Here is a 27,075-nt window from a genome sequence, read left to right on the forward strand (position 1 = left end):
CACAAAGAAGCCAGTGGAAGTGGTTGAGAATGTTCTGCTAAGATTAGACCAACATGTTATACCTACTGATTTTGTTATCCTTGACATGCCCGAAGATGAAAAAAATATCAATTATCCTCGGTAGACCGTTTTTGAATACCGCAGGTGCAGTGCTAGATTGCTCTGAAGGGAAGGTAACCTTCAGGATTTGCGAGAAAAAAATAGTGAAATACTTCTCGAAGAAGCCAGGTGAGAGAGAGAAGTACGTCCCCCACCTAAACGAATATGTGCAGTAAGTAAAGAAAATCCCAGGCCACCGGAGACTTGACATGGTACCGAGGTATGAGGTTGAGCTTAGCAACCTGAAAACCAGCGCTTAATGGGAGGCAACTGCTACTTGTGAGCTGCGCTGGGATTTTCCCCGAAGAGTAAGGGCGAAGCAATATAGTAGCTGATAAGTATTTCCCTCAATGAGAACCAAGGTTATCGAACCAAAAGGAGAACTAAGCAAATCCTAGTGAACAATACCTACACACACAAGAAGTGTCACATTGCTACTTCTTGAGATTGCGTTGGTTTTTCCCTTGAAGAGGTAAGGGTGGTGCAACAAAGTAGAGATAAGTATTCCCTTAGTTAAGAACCAATGTATCAATCCAGTAGGAGGAACGCACAAGTCTCCAATGATAGCACTTGCACAAACAAACAAATACTTGCATCCAACACGATAAAGGGGTTGTCATTCCCTTCACGATTACTTGCAATGATGAGATCTGATAGAGATAGGTATAAAAGATAAATAAAATTGAAAAACAAAGTAAATATAAATAAATTGCAACAACGTATTCTTGGGTTTTTGGTTTTATAGATCTGAAAATAACATGATGAGAATAGACCCGGGGGCCATAGTTTTTACCAGAGGCTTCTCTCTTGAAAGCACACATACGGTGGGTGAATAAATTACTGTTGAGTGATTGATAGAAAAAGCGAATAATCATGACGATATCTAAGGCAATGATCATGAATGTAGGCATCACGTCCGTGACAAGAAGACCGAAACAATTTTGCATCTACTACTATTACTCCACACATGAACCGTTATCTAGCAGCATCTTGTGTATTAAGTTAACAAGAACGGAGTAACGCCTTAAGCAAGATGACATGATGCAGAGGGGTAGATCCAATCAATATGACATAAAACCCATCTTTTTATCCTTAATGGCAATAATATGAATACGTGCCTTGCTACCCCTTCTGTCACTAGGTGAGGGCACCACAAGATTGAACCCATCACAAAGCACATATCCCATTGCAAGAAAAATCAATCTGGTTGACCAAACCAAATCAATATATTGAAGAGAAATACAAAGCTATCTTAATCATGCATAAAAGAGTTCAGAGAAGACTCAAATAATATTAATAGATAATCTGATCATAAACTCACAATTCATCGGATCTCAACAAACGCACCGCAAAAGAAGATTACATCAAATAGATCTCCAAGAACATCGAGGAGAACATTGTATTGAAGATCAAAGAGAGAGAAGAAGCCATCTAGCTACTAGCTATTGACCCGTAGGTCTGTGGTAAACTACTCACACATCATCGGAAGGGCATCAAGGTTGATGTAGAAGCCCTCCGTGATTGAATCCCCCTCCGGCAGAGTACTGGAAAAGGCCCCAAGATGGTATCTCACGAGAACAGAACCTTGCGGTGGCGAAAAAGTATTTTTGGTGTTCCCTCTGGTGTACGGGGACTATTTGGTTATTTATGGAGCTGGAATTAGGGTTAGGAGTGCCACGAGGGCCCCACAAAGCCTGGGGGTGCCCCCTAGGGTGCGCCTCCAGGGCTTGTGGCCCTCTCGTGGCTCTTCTGGCCTCCTCCCGAAGCTCCGTGGGTGTCTTCTTGTTCAAGAAAAATCGTCAAAAAGTTTCGTTCCATTTGGACTCCGTTTTTATTGATTTTCTGTAAAAGACAAAAACAAGGGAAAAAGCAGCAATTGGCACTGGGCACTAGGTTAATAGGTTAGTCACAAAAATGATATAAAACATCCAAAATGGATAATATAATAGCATGGAACAATAAAAAATTATAGATACGTTGGAAACGTATCACACATCCATGGCAAAAAAGTTTTTGTCCGGACCATAATGTCATGGAAGTGTCTTCCTTTGTAGTGTTGGTCATCACTGCTCTTTGGGGAATGGCCGATGACTTTTGTTGTGGACCGATTGATGGGTGGACTGCGATAGCTTAAGCGAACTTAGGTGTGGAGAAGCAGATATAGGGAGTGCCCGGTCAGTGTCTGTGGACGCGCCCAGACGCGTCTGCTGACGTTTGAGGGGCCGGATTTGCTGAGTCCGGCTGTAGATGCTCTTATGGCGCACTTGGCATTGTGAGAAGACTTCTTTTGTGACCCAAGCTGCTCTCTCTCCTTAAGCATCCGTGCATAAGCAACCAGCATTGTATAAGGTCTAAAAGATCTTCTCCTTAATACAAAAGGCACTTAGAGGTTTTGTGGTGTTCTTGAAAAGAAGAGACGCACAAGCAAGACCTCCTTCTGTTGTCCTGTTGACAATGGCGAAAACAATCCGTCACACATCATCTGTAGCTAAGGCATGATCGACAGCATCCATGGCAGCGGGCTCACCACAGAAGCAGCCGGCAGATCGGGCAGGGGCAGGTAGGCTCTGACAGAGAACGTAGATTCCATAGCGAACCTTGAGTTCCGTAGAATACTATCGATTGGTTCGTCGGTTCTATTGTACGAAACCCAGTCTCCATCTCATTTTCACTGGATTCTTGCCGCAAAATGGGCATATAGGAGTAGCGATCTTTCCTCGTGAATGCGGTGCACGAGTCAATCAATCAGGCCTTCACCTCCGCAGGCAGAAACTCCATCATTTGGTAACGACAAACCACTGGAAACCGAGCGCGGCTAGATCCCCAACGTTCACTTTACCACAAAAGCACGCTCCCTCCTTTCGCGCGCGTTCCACGGGTTCAGTCTACCCCTTTACTACAACTGACGCAGTGCAACGCCTTGGCTGGCCCTCGCCGGTGCACAAGGGAGGACCATTCATCGGTCCTCAGAATCCATGAAAGCTACATGATCATGGACCTTTTTTTAGATGACATGAGTACTAATGAACTTGTAGAACGGATCCTAGACATTATCAGTGTATCACATAACTACAAGCATTCCGCCCAGGCCCCAGCCCAGCCCTGGCGTCCATGACCCGTCAGGGTCGCCGGGTCGGGCCAAAGGCGCTGACCCTAAACTACTACTCCTTCTATTTCAAATTACTCATTACAAAATAAATAAAATATATGTAGAACTAAAATACATCTAGACATATCGTAATTTGAAACAGAGAAAGTATATCCCAATGCCCACGGTGTCACGCGTGATTCCTATCCAGAGTCAAGCCACTTTGACGATGACGCTACGGTACAGCACTCGGGCGGTCACACGCTCACACTCGTCCACCCACCCAACACACAGGTGGTGTTTGGTTGAGAAGTCTTAGGACTTTTTCTAGTTTCAGGGACTAATAAAAAAGACTCTCTAGTAGAGTTTTTTTTAGTCCCTGTAAAAAAAGTCCCTCCTGTTTGGTTTCTAAAAACTTTTTAGGTTGGTCACAATGAGAAGGAACTTAGGAGTAACATCACACACTTCAATACAACTTTGCTTATGTGGCACATATTTAATAAAAAGAGAGGTGCTTGTGGTAACTAGCTAAGGCCCATCCCAGTGCTCCACGGTGTACAGGTGCTAAGCGTGCCACATAGGCAGAAATATGATGTGGCAAAGCATTTAAAAAAGAGAGAGAGCATTATGGTGACCCCAATAAGAACCAATGCTAAGCACGTGGACCTAGGCAAAAAGACTACCAACCAATACATGAAGGAGTTTTATTGCTAAACAATTAAATAGAGGAGGCTTAGCTACAAAACCTAAGCACCAATGCATTGGGGACATTAGTTGCTAAGCATTTTAATGCACTTAGCACCCCACTTTAGCACCAATGCATTGGGAGAGGTCTAAGTTACCGGAACATCACACACTCCAAAAAACAATGAGTCTATAACCTAATAAATACATCGTTGTATGACACTACATAGATGTTCCTACCCACTATGAAGATAGTAATATAGTCTAGGAAAGTATGTAAGTTACTAGCTTATGTTCTTGCCTATGATGACCAGCCTTAGGGACTTTTTCTACTCTCTGGACTAAAAAGTCCGCACCCCCAATCGGCCATGGCGCCCGCAAGGTCGCGACACGCCCCAAGCGGCAGCATTTAACCATGCTACGGGTGTAGGGAGCGAGTACGTGACGCGTCATAACTGCAACCTGGTACGACGAGCCCGCCCACGACGCACCGCGCTCCCTCCCCCAACCTCCCACTGCCTCGCTAATCGCTATAACTCCGCGAACCACCGCCCCGCTCCACGACACCGTCCGCCGTCCTACTCTCTCACCAATGGCCGCCCGCCGCCGCCTCCTGCTACTCCTCCTCGTGCTCGCCCCGGCGCTCTCGCAGACCGCGCTCGGCGTCAGCGGCGGCGGACAGGCCAGGAAGACGTACATCTTCCGCGTCGACCACCGGGCCAAGCCGTCCGTGTTCCCCACCCACGCGCACTGGTACGCCTCCGCGGCCTTCGTGTCGGCGGCGGCCAGCGCCGGCGGCACGCTCGAGCCCCTCCACGTCTACGACACCGTCTTCCACGGCTTCTCCGCGTCGCTGTCCGCGTCCCGCGCCGAGGAGCTGCGGCGCCACCCGGCCGTGCTCGCCGCGTTCGAGGACCGGGTCCGCCAGCTGCACACCACCCGCTCGCCGCAGTTCATGGGCCTCCGCGCCCGCCTCGGGCTGTGGTCCCTCGCCGACTACGGCTCCGATGTCATCGTCGGGGTGCTGGACACCGGCGTGTGGCCCGAGCGCCGGAGCCTGTCGGATAGGAACCTACCGGCCGTCCCCGCCCGGTGGCGCGGCGGCTGCGACGCCGGGCCGGCGTTCCTGGCGTCCTCCTGCAACAAGAAGCTCGTCGGCGCGCGGTTCTTCTCGCAGGGCCACGCCGCGCACTACGGCGTCGATGCGGCGGCGTCTAACGGGTCCGTGGAGTACATGTCGCCGCGCGACGCCGACGGGCACGGGACGCACACGGCCACCACGGCTGCCGGGAGCGTGTCCTACGCGGCGAGCATGGAGGGGTACGCTTCCGGGGTCGCCAAGGGCGTCGCGCCCAAGGCCAGGGTTGCCGCGTACAAGGTGTGCTGGAAGGGCGCCGGCTGCCTCGACTCCGACATCCTGGCTGGCTTCGACCGCGCCGTCGCGGACGGCGTGGACGTCATCTCCGTCTCCATAGGCGGCGGCAACGGCGCGGTGTCGCCGTTCTATATTGACCCAATTGCCATCGGCTCGTACGGTGCCGTTTCGCGGGGAGTGTTCGTGGCCACCTCTGCGGGAAACGAAGGGCCCGCTCCCATGTCAGTGACCAACCTCGCCCCGTGGATCGCCACCGTGGGCGCCGGCACCATCGACCGCAACTTCCCCGCCGAGATCGTGCTCGGCGACGGGAGGCGCATGTCAGGGGTGTCTCTCTACTCCGGCAAGCCCCTGGCCAACAACACAATGCTGTCTTTGTACTACCCCGGGAGGTCAGGTGGGCTGTCAGCTTCGCTGTGCATGGAGAACTCCATCGACCCGTCGCTTGTGGCCGGCAAGATTGTCATCTGCGACCGCGGCAGCAGCCCACGCGTGGCCAAGGGGATGGTCGTCAAGGAAGCTGGTGGCGCGGCGATGGTTCTGGCCAACGGGGAGGCCAACGGCGAAGGTCTGGTAGGGGACGCCCACGTCCTCCCAGCTTGCTCGGTGGGCGAGAACGAGGGCGACGCGCTCAAGGCATACGCTGCCAACACCACCAACCCGACCGCAACAATTGTCTTCCGGGGCACGGTCATCGGCGTCAAGCCGGCTCCCCTGGTGGCCTCCTTCTCGGCGCGCGGGCCCAACGGACTCGTCCCGGAAATCCTCAAGCCCGACTTCATCGCCCCCGGCGTCAACATCCTCGCGGCGTGGACGGGCGCCACCGGCCCAACCGGCCTGGAGGCCGACGCCAGGCGGACGGAGTTCAACATCCTGTCGGGGACGTCGATGGCGTGCCCGCACGCGAGCGGCGCCGCCGCGCTGCTCCGGTCCGCGCACCCCAGGTGGTCGCCGGCGGCCATCCGGTCGGCGCTGATGACCACGGCCATCGTGACCGACAACCGCGGCGGGGCCGTGGCGGACGAGGCCGAGCCCGGGCGCGCCGCGACGCCGTTCGACTACGGCGCGGGGCACATCGCGCTGGGCAAGGCCCTGGACCCGGGGCTGGTGTACGACGCCGGGGACGAGGACTACGTGGCGTTCATGTGCAGCATCGGGTACGCGGCCAACGCGATCGAGGTGATCACGCACAAGCCCGTGGCGTGCCCGGCCGCGACGGGCAGGAAGCCGTCGGGGTCGGACCTGAACTACCCGTCCATCTCCGTGGTGCTCTACGGCGGCAACCAGTCGAAGACGGTGATCCGCACGGCGACCAACGTGGGCGCCGAGGCGTCCGCGACGTACAAGGCGCGCGTGGAGATGGCGAGCGGCGGCGCGTCGGTGGCGGTGAAGCCGGAGAAGCTCGTCTTCTCCCCGTCCGTGAAGAAGCAGAGCTTCGCGGTGACGGTGTCGGCGGCGGCCGCGCCATCCACCGCGGCGCCGGTGCACGGGCACCTCGTCTGGTCGGACGGCCGCGGGCACGACGTCCGGAGCCCCATCGTGGTGACGTGGCTGCAGCCCATGTGATTGACAAGTGGGGGCACGCCCGGTCCGAGAGCGGTTGCGATAAGGCAGTGGGCGTCGGGCGAGTGAGCAGAAGTCAGAGAGAGTTGGACTGCGGTGGTAACGGTTGCGGTCGGGTTTGCTGCGCATTGAAGGTGGCAGGGCGCAGTAGTTTAATTACGTAGGGCCTTTTTCTCTGCTGCGATTGATTATTAAAGCGCGGGCAGTGAGATACTCGTAGAGTACAGTGACAGCAGTGTGTGTGCAGCAGTTTGTTTGCTTTCGCGGGCAACGCTAGCGTTGCCGCGGGAGCAACGGAAAGAAAGGGCCAAACATGACAAAACCGGAGATATTCTAGTATTGTTACTGTAGCTCGAGTGTAACTTTTATGTAGCAGCTGCTGCCAATTGTGATCCAATCTGATAACGCGACTGTTGTTACTGTATTGACTAATGACTCGCTGGTCACTTCTGCATACTTGTTACTGTATTGACTAATGACTCGCTGGCCAGTTCTGCATACGGCCATCTCATGTTGGAGATCAAGAAACTCTGGACTTGCGTGGGTATATTTAGAGGTGTTCATAGTTTAGATAGTATAGGAAGATCTGATGATAACACTGGTTGCGCCGTGTGCCAGACAATGTTACTCATGTTGTACTAGAAAATTACACTTTTCTTAAAACCCACGTTAGAGCAACTTCAATGGGGCGATCTATTTCGTCCACGGCCGTCTGTTTGGATCGGCGCGGACAGAAAAGGTGTCCCAACGCGTCGATCCAAACGGACGCGTGTCCATTTTTCGTCCGCCGACGACCCATTCCCGGCCCATTTTTGAGCTTGATTTGCGTCGGCGCGGACACGCGACGGACGCGTGCGCGCTCGCCTACTCCTGTCCCCGGGCCTGCTGGTCTGTGACACATTGGCCTCCCTTCCCCCCGGCCAACAAGCAACCCTCGTCCCCGCCTCCTCCGTCACCGCCGCCGTCGCCCATTTTTGCCGGCAACTCTTCCAGCTGCCGCCGCCTCCACATCCGCCCAGCAGCGCCGCCCCTGCCCCCAGTCGCCCGCAGCCGCCGTTTTGCCGTCGGGGAGCAAACTGGTTCCCGCCGCCGCTTCCCCCACCGCCCAGCCGCCCGCGACCAAGAAGACGCCTCGCCGCCCCGCCACATACGGCCGGCATGCTCGTCCGACGCCGTCACACTCGTCGGACTCTGGTAGAGCAGCTAGCTGGTCTGTGGGCGCCGCGTCTCCCCTCGCCGGCCGTCTCCTTCTTCGACGCCCGCAAGCTGTTCGACAGTTTGCTAAGGTACGAAAATGGACTCCGTCAACGAGTTCTTTTTCCACAATTTCATTTGCGACTCCGATGATTCGTCGTCCGACGACGAGGAGGAGATATTGGCTGCCTTGTTGGTCCATCACCACCTCAACAACCAGCGGCCGTTATTCCGTGGCTCCATTCCGGGCCACCTTCCGGCGTTGAATCGTAACCGGGAAAGCGGGCATTTCCTTCTCTGGAAGGACTACTTTGATACAACAAACCCGTTGTTCAAACATCACAAATTCCGCCGCCAGTTCCGTATGAGTAGGCATGTTTTCAACCGTATTAGAGAAGTAGTGGTCGGCTATGATGACTACTTCGAGTGCAAAGAGGATGCCGTCGGCAAGATTGGTTTCTCCTCTTATCAGAAATGCACTGCCGCCATCCGAATGCTTGCATACGGAGTGCCCGGTGATCTCATTGACGAGTACGTCCGTATGAGCGAGTCTACATGCCTAGAGTCCCTGTATAAGTTCTGCAAGGCTGTGATTGCTGTGTTTGGCCCTGAGTACTTGAGAGAGCCGACAGCTGAAGATACAACCCGTTTGTTGGCGATGAATGCTAGCAGGGGCTTCCCGGGGATGCTTGGCAGCATAGACTGCATGCACTGGGAGTGGAAGAACTGCCCTTCTGCTTGGCAAGGGCGGTATAGGGGACATGTCAGGGCTTGCACTATCATACTAGAGGCCGTGGCGTCTCAAGATCTCTGGATCTAGCACTCTTTCTTTGGCATGGCTGGATCACACAATGATATCAACGTGTTGGGGAACGTCGCAGAATTTTAAAATTTTCTACGCATCACCAAGATCAATCTATGGAGTCATCTAGCAACGAGGGAGAGGGGAGTGCATCTACATACCCTTGTAGATCGCGAGCGGAAGCGTTCAAGAGAACAGCGTTGATGGAGTCGTACTCGTCGTGATCCAGATCACTGATGACCGAGCGCCGAACGGACGACACCTCCGCGTTCAACACACGTACGGTTGGGGAAGACGTCTCCTCCTTCTTGATCCATCAAGGGGAAGGAGAGGTTGATGGAGATCCAGCAGCACGACGGCGTGGTGGTGGAAGCAGCGGTGATCTCGGCAGGGCTTCGCCAAGCTCCAACGAGAGGGAGAGGTGTTACGAGGGGAGAGGGAGGCGCCAGGGACTTGGGTGCGGCTGCCCTCCCTCCCCTCCACTATATATAGGGCCCCTAGGGGGGCGCCGGCCCTAGGAGATCCCATCTCCATGGGGGGGGGCGGGGGCCAAGGGGGAACTTGCCCCCATGTCAGGTGGGGCGCCCCCACCCCTAGGGTTTCCAACCCTAGGCGCAGGGGGAGGCCCATGGGGGGCGCACTAGCCCACCAGGGGCTGGTTCCCCTCCCACTTCAGCCCATGGGGCCCTCCAGGATAGGTGGCCCCACCCGATGGACCCCCGGGACCTTTCTGGTGGTCCCGGTACAATACCGATGACCCCCGAAACTTTCCCGGTGGCCGAAACTGGACTTCCTATATACAATTCTTCACCTCCGGACCATTCCGGAACTCCTCCTGACATCTGGGATCTCATCCGGGACTCCCAACTTTCGGGTTACCGCATACTAATATCTCTACAATCCTAGCGTCACCGAACCTTAAGTGTGTAGACCCTACGGGTTCAGGAGACACGCAGACATGACCGAGACGACTCTCCGGTCAATAACCAACAACGGGATCTGGATACCCATGTTGGCTCCCACATGCTCCTCGATGACCCTCATCGGATGAACCACGATGTCGAGGATTCAAGTAATCCCGTATACATTTCCCTTTGTCAATCGGTACGTTACTTGCCCGAGATTCGATCGTCGGTATCCCAATACCTCGTTCAATATCGTTACCGGCAAGTCACTTTACTCGTACCGTAATGCATGATCCCGTGACCAAACACTTGGTCACATTGAGCTCATTATGTTGATGCATTACCGAGTGGGCCCAGAGATACCTCTCCATCATACGGAGTGACAAATCCCAGTCTCGATCCGTGTCAACCCAACAGATACTTTCGGGATACCTGTAGTATACCTTTATAGTCACCCAGTTACGTTGTGACATTTGGTACACCCAAAGCACTCCTACGGCATCCGGGAGTTACACGATCTCACGGTCTAAGGAAATGATACTTGACATTGGAAAAGCTCTAGCAAACGAACTACACGATCTTGTGCTATGCTTAGGATTGGGTCTTGTCCATCACATCATTCTCCTAATGATGTGATCCCGTTATCAATGACATCCAATGTCCATAGTCAGGAAACCATGACTATCTGTTGATCAACGAGCTAGTTAACTAGAGGCTCACTAGGGACATGTTATGGTCTATGTATTCACACATGTATTATGATTTCCGGATAACACAATTATAGCATGAATAATAGACAATTATCATGAACAAGGAAATATAATAATAATCATTTTATTATTGCCTCTAGGGCATATTTCCAACAGTCTCCCACTTGCACTAGAGTCAATAATCTAGTTACATCGTGATGAAATCGAACACCCATAGAGTCCTGGTGTTGATCATGTTTTGCTCGCGGAAGAGGTTTTGTCAACGGATCTGCGACATTCAGATCCGTATGTACTTTGCAAATATCTATGTCTCCATCTTGAACATTTTCACGAATGGAGTTGAAGCGACGCTTGATGTGCCTGGTCTTCTTGTGAAACCTGGGCTCCTTGGCAAGGGCAATAGCTCCAGTGTTGTCATAGAAGAGAGTGACCGGCCCCGACGCATTGGGTATGACTCCTAGGTCGGTGATGAACTCCTTCATCCAGATTGCTTCATGCGCTGCCTCCGAGGCTGCCATGTACTCTGGTTCACATGTAGATCCCGCCACGACGCTTTGCTTGCAACTGCACCAGCTTACTGCCCCACCATTCAAAATATACATGTATCCGGTTTGTGACTTAGAGTCATCCAGATCTGTGTTGAAGCTAGCGTTGACGTAACCCTTTATGACGAGCTCCTCCTCACCTCCATATACGAGAAACATATCCTTAGTCCTTTTCAGGTACTTCAGGATGTTCTTGACCGTTGTCCAGTGTTCCATGCCGGGATTACTTTGGTACCTTCCTACCAAACTCACGGCAAGGTTTACATCAGGTCTGGTACACAGCATGGCATACATGATAGTCCCTATGGCTGAGGCATAGGGGATGACACTCATCTTTTCTCTATCTTCTGTCGTGGTCGGACATTAAGCTGAGCTCAATTTCACACCTTGCAACACATGTAAGAACCCCTTCTTGGACTGATCCATATTGAACTTCTTCAATATCTTATCAAGGTATGTGCTTTGTGAAAGACCTATGAGGCATCTCGATCTATCTCTATAGATCTTGATGTCTAATATGTAAGCAGCTTCTCCAAGGTCCTTCATTGAAAAACACTTATTCAAGTAGGCCTTAATATTGTCCAAAAGTTCTATATCATTTCCCATCAAAAGTATGTCATCCACATATAATATGAGAAATGCTACAGAGCTCCCACTCACTTTCTTGTAAACGCAGGCTTCTCCATAAGTCTGTATAAACCCAAACGCTTTGATCATTTCATTAAAGCGAATGTTCCAACTCCGAGATGCTTGCACCAGCCCATAGATAGAGCGCTGGAGCTTGCATACCTTGTTAGCATTCTTAGGATCGACAAAACCTTCCGGCTGCATCATATATAATTCTTCCTTAAGAAAGCCGTTAAGGAATGCTGTTTTGACGTCCATTTGCCATATCTCATAATCATAGTATGCGGCAATTGCTAACATGATTTGGACGGACTTCAGCTTCGCTACGGGTGAGAAGGTCTCATCGTAGTCAACCCCTTGAACTTGTCGATAACCCTTAGCGACAAGTCGAGCCTTATAGATGGTAACATTACCATCCGTGTCCGTCTTCTTCTTAAAGATCCATTTATTCTCTATCGCTCGCCGATCATCGGGCAAGTCTGTCAAAGTCCATACTTTGTTTTCATACATGGATCCTATCTCGGATTGCATGGCTTCAAGCCATTTGTTGGAATCTGGGCCCGCCATTGCTTCTTCATAGTTTGAAGGTTCACCATTGTCTAACAACATGATTTCCAGGACAGGGTTGCCATACCATTCTGGTGTGGAACGTGTCCTTGTGGACCTTCGAAGTTCAGTAGCAACTTGATCCGAAGTACCTTGATTATTATCATTAACTTCCTCTCTAGTCGGTGCAGGCACCACAGGAACATCTTCCTGAGCTGTGCTACTTTCCGGTTCAAGAGGCAGTACTTCATCGAGTTCTACTTTCCTCCCACTTACTTCTCTCGAGAGAAACTCTTTCTCCAGAAAGGACCCGTTCTTGGCAACAAAGATCTTGCCTTCGGATCTGAGGTAAAAGGTATACCCAATGGTTTCCTTAGGGTATCCTATGAAGACGCATTTTTCCGACTTGGGTTCGAGCTTTTCAGGTTGAAGTTTCTTTACATAAGCATCGCATCCCCAAACTTTTAGAAATGACAACTTAGGTTTCTTCCCAAACCATAATTCATACGGTGTCGTCTCAACGGATTTAGACGGTGCCCTATTAAAGTGAATGTAGCTGTCTCTAGAGCGTATCCCCAAAATGACAGCAGTAAATCAGTGAGTGACATCATAGATCGCACCATATCCAATAGAGTGCGATTACGACGTTCGGACACACCGTTATGCTGAGGTGTTCCAAGCGGCATGAGTTGTGAAACGATTCCACATTTCCTTAAGTGCGTACCAAATTCGTGACTTAAATATTCTCCCCCATGATCTGATCGTAAGAATTTTATCTTTCGGTCACGTTGATTCTCTACCTCATTTTGAAATTCCTTGAACTTTTCAAAGGTCTCAGGCTTGTGTTTCATCAAATAGACATACCCATATCTACTTAAGTCATCAGTGAGAGTGAGAACATAACGATAGCCACCGCGAGCCTCAACGCTCATTGGACCGCACACATCAGTATGTATAATTTCCAATAAGTTGGTTGCTCGATCCATTGTTCCGGAGAACGGAGTCTTGGTCATTTTACCCACGAGGCATGGTTCGCACGTGTCAAATGATTCGAAATCAAGAGACTCCAAAAGTCCATCTGTATGGAGCTTCTTCATGCGTTTGACACCGATGTGACCAAGGCGGCAGTGCCACAGATATGTGGGACTATCATTATCAATCTTACATCTTTTGGTATTCACACTATGAATATGTGTAACATTACGTTTGAGATTCATTAAGAATAAACCATTGACCAGCGGGGCATGACCATAAAACATATCTCTCATATAAATAGAACAACCATTATTCTCGGATTTAAATGAGTAGCCATCTCGTATTAAATGAGATCCAGATACGATGCTCATGCTCAAAGCTGGCACTAAATAACAATTATTGAGGTTTAAAACTAATCCCGTAGGTAAATTTAGAGGTAGTGTGTCGACGGCGATCACATCGACCTTGGAACCATTCCCGACACGCATCGTCACCTCGTCCTTCGCCAGTCTCCGCTTATTCCGCAGCTCCTGTTTTGAGTTACAAATATGAGCAACCGCACCGGTATCAAATACCCAGGAGCTACTACGAGTACTGGTAAGGTACACATCAATTACATGTATATCACATATACCTTTAGTGTTGTCGGCCTTCTTGTCCGCTAAGTATTTGGGGCAGTTCTGCTTCCAGTGTCCCTTTCCCTTGCAATAAAAGCACTCAGTCTCAGGTTTGGGTCCATTCTTTGGCTTCTTCCCGGCAACTGATTTACCGGCTGCGGCAACTCCCTTGCCGTCCTTCTTGAAGTTCTTCTTACCCTTGCCTTTCTTGAAACTAGTGGTTTTATTGACCATCAACACTTGATGTTCCTTTTTGATTTCCACCTCCGCTGATTTCAGCATTGAAAATACTTCAGGAATAGTTTTCACCCTCCCTTGCATATTGTAGTTCATCACAAAGCTCTTGTAGCTAGGTGGGAGCGACTGAAGGATTCTGTCAATGACCGCCTCGTCCGGGAGGTTAATGTCCAGCTGGGAAAAGCGGTTGTGCAACCCAGACATTTTGAGTATGTGCTCACTGACAGAACTATTTTCCTCAATCTTACAACTGTAGAACTTGTCGGAAACTTCATATCTCTCGACCCGGGCATGAGGTTGGAAAACCATTTTCAGCTCTTCGAACATCTCATATGCTCCGTGTTGCTCAAAACGCTTTTGGAGCCCCGGTTCTAAGCTGTAAAGCATGCCGCACTGAACGAGGGAGTAATCATCAGCACGCGACTGCCAAGCGTTCATAACATCTTGGTTCTCTGGGATGGGTGCTTCACCTAGAGGTGCTTCTAGGATATATGCTTTCTTGGCAGTTATGAGGATGATCCTCAGGTTCCGGACCCAGTCCGTATAGTTGCTGCCATCATCTTTCAGCTTGGTTTTCTCTAGGAACGCGTTGAAGTTGAGGTTGACATGAGCGTTGGCCATTTGATCTACAAGACATTTTGCAAAGGTTTTAAACTAAGTTCATGATAATTAAGTTCATCTAATCAAATTATTTAATGAACTCCCACTCAGACAGACATCCCTCTAGTCATCTAAGTGATACATGATCCGAGTCAACAAGGTCGTGTCCGATCATCACGTGAGATGGACTAGTCATCATCGGTGAACATCTTCATGTTGATCGTATCTTCTATACGACTCATGTTCGACCTTTCGGTCTTCCGTGTTCCGAGGCCATGTCTGTACATGCTAGGCTCGTCAAGTCAACCTAAGTGTATTGCATGTGTAAATCTGGCTTACACCCGTTGTATTCGAACGTTAGAATCTATCACACTCGATCATCACATGGTGCTTCGAAACAACGAACCTTCGCAACGGTGCACAGTTAGGGGGAACACTTTCTTGAAATTATTGTGAGGGATCATCTTATTTAAGCTACCGTCGTTCTAAGCAAATAAGATGTAAAACATGATAAACATCACATGGAATCAAATAGTGACATGATATGGCCAATGTCATTTTGCTCCTTTTGATCTCCATCTTCGGGGCGCCATGATCATCGTCGTCACCGGCATGACACCATGATCTCCATCATCGTGTCTTCATGAAGTTGTCTCGTCAACTATTACTTCTACTACTATGGCTAACGGTTAGCGATAAAGTAAAGTAATTACATGACGTTTATGTTGACACGCAGGTCATAAATAAATTAAGACAACTCCTATGGCTCCTGCCGGTTGTCATACTCATCGACATGCAAGTCGTGATTCCTATTACAAGAACATGATCAATCTCATACATCACATATATCATTCATCACATCCTTTTGGCCATATCACATCACATGGCACATGCTGCAAAAACAAGTTAGACGTCATCTAATTGTTGTTGCAAGTTTCTACGTGGCTTCTATAGGTTTCTAGCAAGAACGTTTCTTACCTACGCCAAAACCACAACATGATATGCCAATTTCTATTTACCCTTCATAAGGACCCTTTTCATCGAATCCGATCCAACTAAAGTGGGAGAGACAGACACCCGCTAGCCACCTTATGCAACTAGTGCATGTCAGTCGGTGGAACCATTCTCACGTAAGCGTACGTGTAAGGTCGGTCTGGCCGCTTCATCCCACGATGCCGCCGAATCAAGATAAGACTAGTAACGGCAAGTAAATTGACAAAATCAACGCCCACAACAACTTGTGTTCTACTCGTGCATAGAAACTACACATAGACCTAGCTCATGATGCCACTGTTGGGGAACGTAGCATAATTTTAAAATTTTCTACGCATCACCAAGATCAATCTATGGAGTCATCTAGCAATGAGGGAGAGAGGAGTGCATCTACATACCCTTGTAGATCGCGAGCGGAAGCGTTCAAGAGAACGGGGTTGATGGAGTCGTACTCGTCGTGATCCAAATCACCGATGACCGAGCGCCGAACGGACGGCACCTGCGCATTCAACACACGTACGGTTGGGGAAGACGTCTCCTCCTTCTTGATCCAGCAAGGGGAAGGAGAGGTTGATGGAGATCCAGCAGCACGACGGCGTGGTGGTGGAAGCAGCGGTGATCTCGGCAGGGCTTCGCCAAGCTCCAACGAGAGGGAGAGGTGTTACGAGGGGAGAGGGAGGCGCCAGGGACTTGGGTGCGGCTGCCCTCCCTCCCCTCCACTATATATAGGGCCCCTAGGGGGGCGCCGGCCCTAGGAGATCCCATCTCCAAGGGGGCGGCGGCCAAGGGGGAACTTGCCCCCCAAGTCAGGTGGGGCGCCCCCACCCCTAGGGGTTCCAACCCTAGGCGCAGGGGGAGGCCCATGGGGGGCGCACCAGCCCACCAGGGGCTGGTTCCCCTCCCACTTCAGCCCATGGGGCCCTCCGGGATAGGTGGCCCCACCTGGTGGACCCCCGGGACCTTTCCGGTCGTCCCGGTGCAATACCGGTGACCCCCGAAACTTTCCCGGTGGCCGAAACTAGACTTCGTATATACAATTCTTCACCTCCGGACCATTCCGGAACTCCTCGTGATGTCCGGGATCTCATCCGGGACTCCGAACAACTTTCGGGTTACCGCATACTAATATCTCTACAATCCTAGCGTCACCGAACCTTAAGTGTGTAGACCCTACGGGTTCGGGAGACACGCAGACATGACCGAGATGACTCTCCGATCAATAACGAACAGCGGGATCTGTATACCCATGTTGGCTCCCACATGCTCCTCGATGATCTCATCGGATGAACCACGATGTCGAGGATTCAAGTAATCCCGTATACAATTCCCTTTATCAATCGGTACGTTACTTGCCCGAGATTCGATCGTCGGTATCCCAATACCTCATTCAATCTCGTTGCCGGCAAGTCACTTTACTCGTACCGTAATGCATGATCCCGTGACCAAACACTTGGTCACATTGAGCTTATTATGATGATGCATTACCGAGTGGGCCAGAGACACCTCTCCGTCATACGGAGTGACAAAATCCCAGTCTCGATCCGTATCAACCCAACAGATACTTTTGGGGATACCTGTAGTATACCTTTATAGTCACCCAGTTACGTTGTGACGTTTGGTACACCCAAAGCACTCCTACGGCATCCCGGAGTTACACGATCTCATGGTCTAAGGAAATGATATTTGACATTGGAAAAGCTCTAGCAAACGAACTACACGATCTTGTGGTATGCTTAGGATTGGGTCTTGTCCATCACATCATTCTCCTAATGATGTGATCCCGTTATTAAGGAAATCCAATGTCCATAGTCAGGAAACCATGACTATCTGTTGATCAACGAGCTAGTTAACTAGAGGCTCACTAGGGACATGTTATGGTCTATGTATTCACACATGTATTATGATTTCCGGATAACACAATTATAGCATGAATAATAGACAATTATCATGAACAAGGAAATATAATAATAATCATTTTATTATTGCCTCTAGGGCATATTTCCAACACAACGTGCTTCAGCGCTCGCCGGTGTTTGCTAGGCTTGCCGAAGGCAACAATCCACCGGTGAAATTTATGTCAATGGCCACAACTACGACAAAGGGTATTATTCGGGTGACGGTATCTATCCTCAGTGGATCACTATTGTAAAGACAATACCCAACCCTGTCGGAGAGAAAAGGAAAAAATTTGCCCAAGAGCAAGAGAGTGCTAGAAAGGATGTCGAGCGTGCCTTTGGTGTTTTGCAATCTCGATGGGGCATCGTTCGATTTCCTGCTAATACTTGGAGCACGTAGAAACGATGGGAGGTGATGACTGCTTGTGTGATCATGCACAATATGATCGTAGAAGACGAGCACCCGGAATGTTTGTACGATTAAGGATTTCAGTTTCAGGGTGAGAATGTTGTGCCTGAGCATGGAGTAGCGGCAACATTTGAGCAGTTCACTCAGTTTCATGAAGACATGCGTGATTAGAAAACTCACGTGCAACTGCAAAATGATTTGGTTGAGCATATGTGGACTCATGTTGGCAACCAATAGATGTATCTTCTTTTATTCGTTTGCAAAACTATGTGAAACATTTTTATTTTTATTTGGCCTGTAAAACTATACTATTTATTTGGGTGGCTAAACTATTTTGCTTGTTAAATTTTCATTTCACAATATGTTGAATGCAATGTAAAATTGGGCAGCCAGCCGGCCATGCCTGCATATATGGATCGGCGCGTTGGGCGCGCTACCGACCCATATGAAAAATAGGGCGGACGCCGGGCGGGCGGCCGACCCAAACGGACAAAAAGCGGATGAAATCGCCGTCCGTTTGGGTCGGTCCGTTGGAGTAGCTCTTATCCCACAAAATAGAAATCTAAGGGATTGGCTAAGGTTAAGTCAACTGAAAATTCAATTAGGCTAGTCGGTTTGTTTCAGTCGTCAGATGGAAAACACACGGTGCAGATTGCTTCTTCGATCTCCAGACCACCTTCTTCTTTCAACAACCGCCAAACGTATCACCAGCCACCATTGCCCCGCCCTTCCATCAACCTCCTCCCATCAACGTGTTGCCGCTGCCCCTAACATCCCTCTAACCCGGACGATGACTATATTTTAGGAAAATTTGCACCACCTCACACCCCAAGATAGATAATGAAGTAGCCTTCTCCAGTGAGTTCCTTCCTTCCCTTCGCTTTTCCTTTCTTCACGTGAAAATCGACTAACCCAGATTATAAGTTCAGACGACTTAAAAATAGTACTGTGTAAATCTAAGGTAAACTTTTGTATGTTTATGGAGCCATGCGTGCCTTCCCATTTTGTACGAGCATGTGCATGAGATCTTTCCTCGATGATGTACCGCTCAATTTCTAGATTGATGGTCCCAAAACCTCTTGAGTATTTCCTATGAAGTTTTTATAAGAGCAAATATAATAAGGTACAATCAACATGCTATAAGATTAAGCAATTATATTTATACTGTGTTGGATGAGAGAGAAAAGGAGAGAGAAGGAAAGTAGGTTGTGGATTAATAGCTGGGCTGCAACACATCATAACTATAATTGTTTATTTCAAAAAACATTGTGAGAGTGTATGGTGGGTCATGCATTAAAAAAATAGCACTACATAGCAATTATAATTATTATACATGTTGGCTATTAGGTTGACTATATGTGACATGATAATTACTCCTTTCGTTCCTAAATATAAGTCTTTTTAGACATTTCAAATGGAATACAACATACGGATGTATATAGACATATTTTAGAGTGTAGATTCACTCATTTTACTTTGTATATAGTCACTTGGTGGAATATCTAGAAAGATTTATATTTAGGAACGGAAGGAGTACATATAGCCGGTTGTTGGCTATACTATTAACCATGCTCTAATGGGCGTGGCTAGGTCTCAATCAACTGAGACATAATCAAGTCTCATCAAGTGGAACATATAAAAAAGAGAAGAGAAAATAAATAAATTCTGCGTGAATCTTCACTCAGGATCTTATGAATATAGCGTGGACTAAGACATGACCAAATCTGAGTATACTGCTCCCTTCGTAAAGTAATTTAGATCACTAACACTGTTTCATAATCGCAAGAGATGATAAAGTTCGTTGGATGCTCGGTATCCAGTGCCTTTTGGGTCGTTTTCCACGGGCACTTTGCCCGGCAGCGCCAGCAACGAGGAAAGCGAGGGTTGATGCTTCTCGAGTTCCGCAAATGTCATCATTCCTGGACTGGCTTTGGATCCACAACGTGAATACACCTGGTAGAATCGCCCATCTTCTCCGGTCGATCCGGGTGCGCCTTGACGAGGACTTCTATCCGGTGGTGCAGGTCTCCACTCAGACATGCGGCTACAAAAGAAGTTAGGAGTCCACAGTTCTTTTCTTTATTCAATGCAAAGGCAATGCGTTATCTTTTGTGCTTTTCCATAAGCTGCTACTCGTAGTGCGGAAGCCTTTTGCCCCAATATCTCTTTGCTCTGTTTTCTGCTCCACGCCCTTGAAAACCATTTTAACCATGAGACGTGGCAATTTGGAATGACCACCCTTGCTTTTATATGCAAGAAAATATTCTCTGTTTCCTCGCCAAGAAAACCTAAGAGCAACGGATGACACGGGATGGCGGCTCTGCTAGCAGTGTTTTTTTGTAGAATCATCACATTGACAGTTACTATGATGATTTGGTCATTAAACTGAGGGGGTGTTTGTTTACATGGACTTTTTTGTGTAAGGATTAGAAAAATTCCCTCTTAGAGACTTTTTTACCAAACGAGAGGGATTTTTTAGGGACTAAACTAGGCATTTGGAACTAAATGAAGAAGACCTTCAAGGAGAGTCTTTTAGGGACTTTTCCAACAATGCCCCTCCATGCACCCATTGGCCCGCCACCCCATGGTGTTGTTTGATTGTTATTTTTTTATATATTAGGGGCAACATGGTCATTTAATAACCTCTAGAAAGGGACTAGAGACTTTTTAGTGTCTGAAAACAAACAAAGAGGGACTTTTTAGGGACTAGGGACTTTTTAGTTGGGACTAGAAAAAGTCCTAGGACTAGAGAACCAAACACCACCGGACTCTTTTAGAGTTGCTCTAAGAAAGGAAGGGGGACTAAGAACCCACCATAGGAATTTTAGATAGTCATCGAGAGTTTCTCACGTTCAGCGATTTCAAAAAACACAGGAATATGATAAATGTAGATTAAACGGACATGCTATGTTAATTTTACATGAATGTAAATCCCTGGTTCATATCTTTTTTTCTTTTGAAATGGGCTTTGGCCCGCTTTATAAATATAGTCACATGGCCGAACGATACATGGTGTTGAAGAGAACCTCATAAAAATAATCAAGAAAATAACTTAAAAACGCTAATAACCACATAAGTGCACAACTAGATGCCTCCCGATCACCGCCGAGAAAACTAAGAACATTCCACCGCAGCTGGGGAGCACCCGCACTCAACGACGACACCTCTAATAATATGGAAATGGCGCACCGCGCCCCATCACCGCTTCCGCCGAAAACCAAAAGTGCATCTAGTGCCTCCTCGAAATTCTTGATGATTAATGATAGCACAGTTAAGGGATCGTGAATACGCACATGTGAAAGTCCCTAAGGATTTGGTTCGACCAAATAGTTATGACCCCTAAATAATAGTGTGAAATATTGAAGTCTTTGGAATGCATGTTAACGGTTAGGCAACACTAGGGCGCCTAGGTCAAAATTCTACTTACGAAACAAGATGTCAAGAGACGAACTCTGTAATATGAAATGTAGCGAAGACTTTTTTTTTAGTTTGGTTTTCTTCCATTGAGTCAATAGGGATAACTGTAGTGTTTAGGAGGAGGGTGTCTAAGTGAAAGCTGAGATTGTAGTGTTCATGTGCATGCTCAATCCAACCTAATTCTTCGAGTGAAGACTTTGAAATATCCTTCGAAGCAGTTCGTTTAGTTTCTGGACACCTTAGTTAAAAGTTATTGTTGAGGAGTTGGATGACCTGTTCCGCAAGTCAATCGAGTAGTTGTGCTTTGAAATATCCTTCGAAGCAGCTCGTTTAGTTTTTGGACACCTTAGTTAAAAGTCATTGTTGAGGAGTTGGATGACCTGTTCCACAAGTCAATCGAGTAGTTGTATTTGAAATCTGACTGTTTTGCCACGTGTCGCGTGTACATTGGGTACCCCTGCCTCCAATGGTCACGTCATCCCTCGGGAATGCTCGCAACTATATAGACATCCCTTTCCCCGCTATATATTCGCCAGATCGATCTAGGCTAGCTAGCTCCTTGGGAAACGACCCGAGCCGAGCGACCGGCTAAGACTTTGGTCGGTCGTGTGGGAGCCACCGGATCCATCGAGATCCTACAACCACAACCGCCGCGCCGTCCTTTATACCTAACCGTATCTTCCTAGTATTCTTTATCTTCTTCTCATATCTTGGTCCTCACACGCGCCATGGCCATCACCTGCGACGGGGACGACCAGCGGATGCGCTGGAAGACCATGCGACGCTGTCCTCAATGCCTCTCCCCTCCCTCCCTATTCTATTTTTTTCGTGTTTTGACCCTTTTGGTCAAGTTTAGCCGGATCTGACCCCGGTTTGGCATTCTTTTTGTGATTTGACCCTTTTTCCTACCGCCACGGGGCTCGGCGATAGGAATACATAGCCTACCTCCGCTGGTCCTGGCGGTAGCCTGCCTTATCCTACCGCCAGGGGCCCCGACGATAGGGTCTGGATGGTTATAAGCCCGCGGGCCGGCCGGCCCACCCCATCTCCCCCACCTAGCCACCAAAGAACAAAGAGTTCTTCTCTCTTGCCCCTCTCTCATCTCCTCCACCCATCCTCGGATCTTCACCATTTCTTCACCATTTTTGCGGATCGAGATAGCCCCAAAACGATAAAAGTAAGCTCCTCCGATCCCTCCAACTAGTTTTAGTCAAATAGCTTCCGATTCGTCGCATTATTTGATTGAAATCACCCCTATTTTTGAACTAGATTTAAATCTTTCGTACCCTAGGATTGTTTTTGGTTGATTCTAGTTGTTCTATTGTGCTGGATATGAACTCTAATCTAGTTGGAATGGTAGTGTGAAGATTAACCCTAGTTCATATTTTTGAAGGATTTTTTTGAATATCATGCATGTTGGAGGAATTTGTTTTGATATGATGCATGTTGATATGCTATTATGCATTATGTATACTGGATGGTGTTTGAGGAAATATGCTTAATATGAACCCTAGTTCATGTTTTTGTTTTTGAAAAAATGATATGATGCATGTTAGATGGTTAACTCGTATGTGTGTTTTGCTATGATGCATGTTAATATGATGTGATGCATGATGTATAGTGGATTTTGTTGGAGAAATTTTTATGAATGAATTAATCATGTGGACATTATATTTTTTTGGATGTGATGAACCTTGGTGATGCATCCCAACCATTTGAACCTTGGTGATTGCATCTTGATATGTATTTACTTATTTTTGAACCACATGATGAAACCTAGTTCATGTTCATGTTCAAAAAAATCTTCATACGCTTATTGAATGATTGAACTCATAGGTTTTTTTGGATGTGATGAATGAATGAATCATGCTTATGAGAATCATGTTTACAAATGAATGAATAAAAATTGTACAAATGCGTGTTCAATTATGCTTATGCTTATGTTTATGCAATTTTTTAGGAGGCCACCTCATGCGGACGACATCAGCACTAAGTATATCATGCTTAACCCTACATTTGACAAGGGTCATCATGCCCATTTCATTGACAATGGAGTGGTAATTATCATTCTTAAACCAAATCTTTCGAATTGATGAAAACAAGTTACTAATTGTTTGGTTCTTCATTTAGACAGATGCTCCCGCCACTGCGGATGAGGGGTCAAAAGACGACCATTAAGATGGAGTATGACGAGCGGTACGCATCGTTCTACAGGAGAGCCCGACTGTTGGGTTTCATCCTGCAGTTCAAGCGTAAGCCGCCGACGCTCGTCCACTCAGCTCCTATAGTTCAAGAATAACCGGACTTCCGGCATACCACTGCCCTGACTCCTGAAGTATCGGAGCAAGTGCCCGGAAGGTGCCGAACCCCAGGTGGTGGAGCAGTACCCCAGGGCCTACATGTGGTATCTTCTCACAAAGGTCATGTTTCCGGACTGCTCTGGGGACACTGCCCTATGGATGTATCTCGACTTCCTAAAGGACTAGGATGCGGGGTACAGCTGCGAGGGCCGCCGGCCTCTCCTACCTATACCGTTTGGTAAGTGAATATCACATTGTTTCAAATATCATGGATGTGTGTTGCTTTAGATTATGTCATCTTATCATCTATACTTGTGTAGGATCGAAAGTAGGTCTAGAGCGGGGTGATTAGACTAATTGACCAAATAAAAATCTAGCCTTTTCCCAATTTTAAGTCTCGGCAGATTTTAACAACTTAGCACAAGTCAAGCAATCAATCTACACATACAATTCTAAGAGTATAGCAGCAGAATGTAAATCATTGCATGCGAACGTAAAGGGAGGGGTTTGGAGTGGCAAACGCAATGTAGACATGGAGATTTTTGGTGTGATTCCAATAGGTGGTGCTGTCATACATCCACGTTGATGGAGACTTCAACTCATGAAGGGTAACGGTTGCGCGAGTCCACGGAGGGCTCCACCCACGAAGGGTCCACGAAGAAGCAACCTTGTCTATCCCACCATGTGAAGGAAATATGCCCTAGAGGCAATAATAAAGTTATTATTTATTTCCTTATATCATGATAGATGTTTATTATTCATGCTAGAATTGTATTAACCAGAAACGTAATACTTGTGTGAATACATAGACAAACAAAGTGTCACTAGTATGCCTCTACTTGACTAGCTCGTTAATCGAAGATGGTTATGTTTCCTAACCATAGACATGAGTTGTCATTTGATTAACGGATCACATCATTAGGAGAATAATGTGATTGACATGACCCATTCCATTAGCTTAGCACCCGATCGTTTAGTATGTTGCTATTGCTTTCTTCATGACTTATACATGTTCCTATGACTATGAGATTATGCAACTCCCGTTTACCGGAGGAACACTTTGTGTGCTACCAAACGTCACAACGTAACTGGGTGATTATAAAGGTGCTCTACAGGTGTCTCCAAAGGTACATGTTGGGTTGGCGTATTTCGAGATTAGGATTTGTCGCTCCGATTGTCGGAGAGGTATCTCTGGGCCCTCTCGGTAATACACATCACTTAAGACTTGCAAGCAATGCAACTAATAAGTTAGTTGCAAGATGATGTATTACGGAACGAGTAAAGAGACTTGCCGGTAACGAGATTGAACTAGGTATTGAGATACCGACGATCGAATCTCGGGCAAGTAACATACCGATGACAAAGGGAACAACGTATGTTGTTATGCGGTCTGACCGATAAAGATCTTCGTAGAATATGTAGGAGCCAATATGAGCATCCAGGTTCCGCTATTGGTTATTGACTGGAGACATGTCTCGGTCATGTCTACATTGTTCTCGAACCCGTAGGGTCCGCACGCTTAACGTTACGATGACAGTTTCATTATGAGTTTATATATTTTGATGTACCAAAGGTTGTTCGGAGTCCCGGATGTGATCACGGACTTAACGAGGAGTCTCGAAATGGTCGAGACATAAAGATCAATATATTGGACGACTATATTTGGACACCGGAAAGGTTCCGGGTAAGATTGGGACAATACGGATCACCGGGAGGTTATCGGAACCCCCCGGGAGGTATATGGGCCTTATTGGGCCTTAGTGGAAAGGAGGGGAAAGGAGCAAGGGAGGGGGCGCGCCCCCCCAAGCCCAATCCGAATTGGGATGGGGCCCGTCCCCCTTTCCTTCCTCCCTCCTTCCTCTTCCTTCCCTCTCCTACTCCTAATAGGAAAAAGGGGAGTCCTACTCCCGGTGGGATTTGGACTCCCCCCCTTGGGCGCGCCACCCTCCTTGGCCGGCCCCCTCCTCCACTCCTTTATATACGGGGGCAGGGGGCACCCCAGAGATACAATAATTGATCATTGATCTCTTAGCCGTGTGCGGTGCCCCCTCCACCATAATCCTCGATAATATTGTAGCGGTGCTTAGGCGAAGCCCTGCGACGGTAGAACATCAAGATCGTCACCACGCCGTTGTGCTGACGGAACTCATCCCCGACACTTTGCTGGATCGGAGTCCGGGGATCGTCATCGAGCTGAACGTGTGCAAAAACTCGGAGGTGCTGTAGTTTCGGTGCTTGATCGGTCGGGCCGTGAAGACATACGACTACATCAACCGCGTTGTTATAACGCTTCCGCTTCCGGTCTACGAGGGTACGTAGACAACACTCTCCCCTCTTGTTGCTGTGCATCACCATGATCTTGCGTGTGCATAGGGATTTTTTTGAAATTACTACGTTCCCCAACAGTGGCATTCGAGCCTAGGTTTTATGTGTTGATGTTATATGCACGAGTAGAACACAAGTGAGTTGTGGGTGATATAAGTCATACTGCTTACCAGCATGTCATACTTTGGTTCGGCGGTATTGTTGGATGAAGCGGCCCGGACCGACATTACGCGTACGCTTACGCGAGACTGGTTCTACCAACGTGCTTTGCACACAGGTGGCTGGCGGGTGTCAGTTTCTCCAACTTTAGTTGAACCGAGTGTGGCTATGCCCGGTCCTTGCGAAGGTTAAAACAACACCAACTTGACAAACTATCATTGTGGTTTTTGATGCGTAGGTAAGATTGGTTCTTGCTAAGCCCGTAGCAGCCACGTAAAACTTGCAACAAACAAAGTAGAGGACGTCTAACTTGTTTTTGCAGGGCATGTTGTGATGTGATATGGTCAATGCATGATGCTAAATTTTATTGTATGAGATGATCATGTTTTGTAACCAAGTTATCGGCAACTGGCAGGAGCCATATGCTTGTCGCTTTATTGTATGCAATGCAATCGCCCTGTAATGCTTTACTTTATCACTAAGCGGTAGCAATAGTCGTAGAAGCATAAGATTGGCGAGACGACAACCATGCTACTATGGAGATCAAGGTGTCGTGCCGGTGACGATAGTGATCATGACGATGCTTCGGAGATGGAGATCACAAGCACAAGATGATGATGGCCATATCATATCACTTATATTGATTGCATGTGATGTTTATCTTTTATGCATCTTATCTTGCTTTGATTGACGGTAGCGTTATAAGATGATCTCTCACTAAATTTCAAGATAAAAGTGTTCTCCCTGAGTATGCACCGTTGCCAAAGTTCGTCGTGCCTAGACACCACGTGATGATCGGGTGTGATAAGCTCTACGTCCATCTACAACGGGTGCAAGCTAGTTTTGCACACGTAGAATACTCAGGTTAAACTTGACGAGCCTAGCATATGCAGATATGGCCTCGGAACACTGAGGCCGAAAGGTCGAGCGTGAATCATATAGTAGATATGATCAACATAGTGATGTTCACCATTGAAAACTACTCCATTTCACGTGATGATCGGTTATGG

At 48.1% G+C, this 27,075-nt stretch overlaps 3 protein-coding genes across 3 annotated transcripts; 2 read left to right on the plus strand and 1 right to left on the minus strand.

Moving 5' to 3' along the window:
* The first annotated feature begins 4,279 nt into the window (after positions 1-4,279).
* On the plus strand, positions 4,280-7,241 carry LOC125552313 (subtilisin-like serine protease 2). The gene has a single exon (XM_048715819.2). The coding sequence runs from the start codon at positions 4,464-4,466 to the stop codon at positions 6,810-6,812; it is 2,349 nt and encodes a 782-aa protein (XP_048571776.2). The 5' UTR covers positions 4,280-4,463; the 3' UTR covers positions 6,813-7,241.
* Positions 7,242-8,103: 862 nt separating this feature from the next.
* LOC147976298 (uncharacterized) lies at positions 8,104-8,823 on the plus strand. Its single transcript, XM_087520814.1, has one exon. The coding sequence runs from the start codon at positions 8,104-8,106 to the stop codon at positions 8,821-8,823; it is 720 nt and encodes a 239-aa protein (XP_087376940.1).
* Positions 8,824-13,486: 4,663 nt separating this feature from the next.
* Positions 13,487-14,588, minus strand: LOC147976299 (uncharacterized). Its single transcript, XM_087520815.1, has 2 exons — positions 13,689-14,588; positions 13,487-13,498 (listed from the first exon to the last, which is right to left on the minus strand). The coding sequence occupies exons 1-2, from the start codon at positions 14,586-14,588 to the stop codon at positions 13,487-13,489; spliced, it is 912 nt and encodes a 303-aa protein (XP_087376941.1).
* Positions 14,589-27,075: the final 12,487 nt, after the last annotated feature.

The sequence above is a fragment of the Triticum urartu genome, chromosome 4A, assembly GCF_056163025.1.
Source record: "Triticum urartu cultivar PI428250 chromosome 4A, HENAU_Tu73, whole genome shotgun sequence".
NCBI lineage: Eukaryota > Viridiplantae > Streptophyta > Magnoliopsida > Poales > Poaceae > Triticum > Triticum urartu.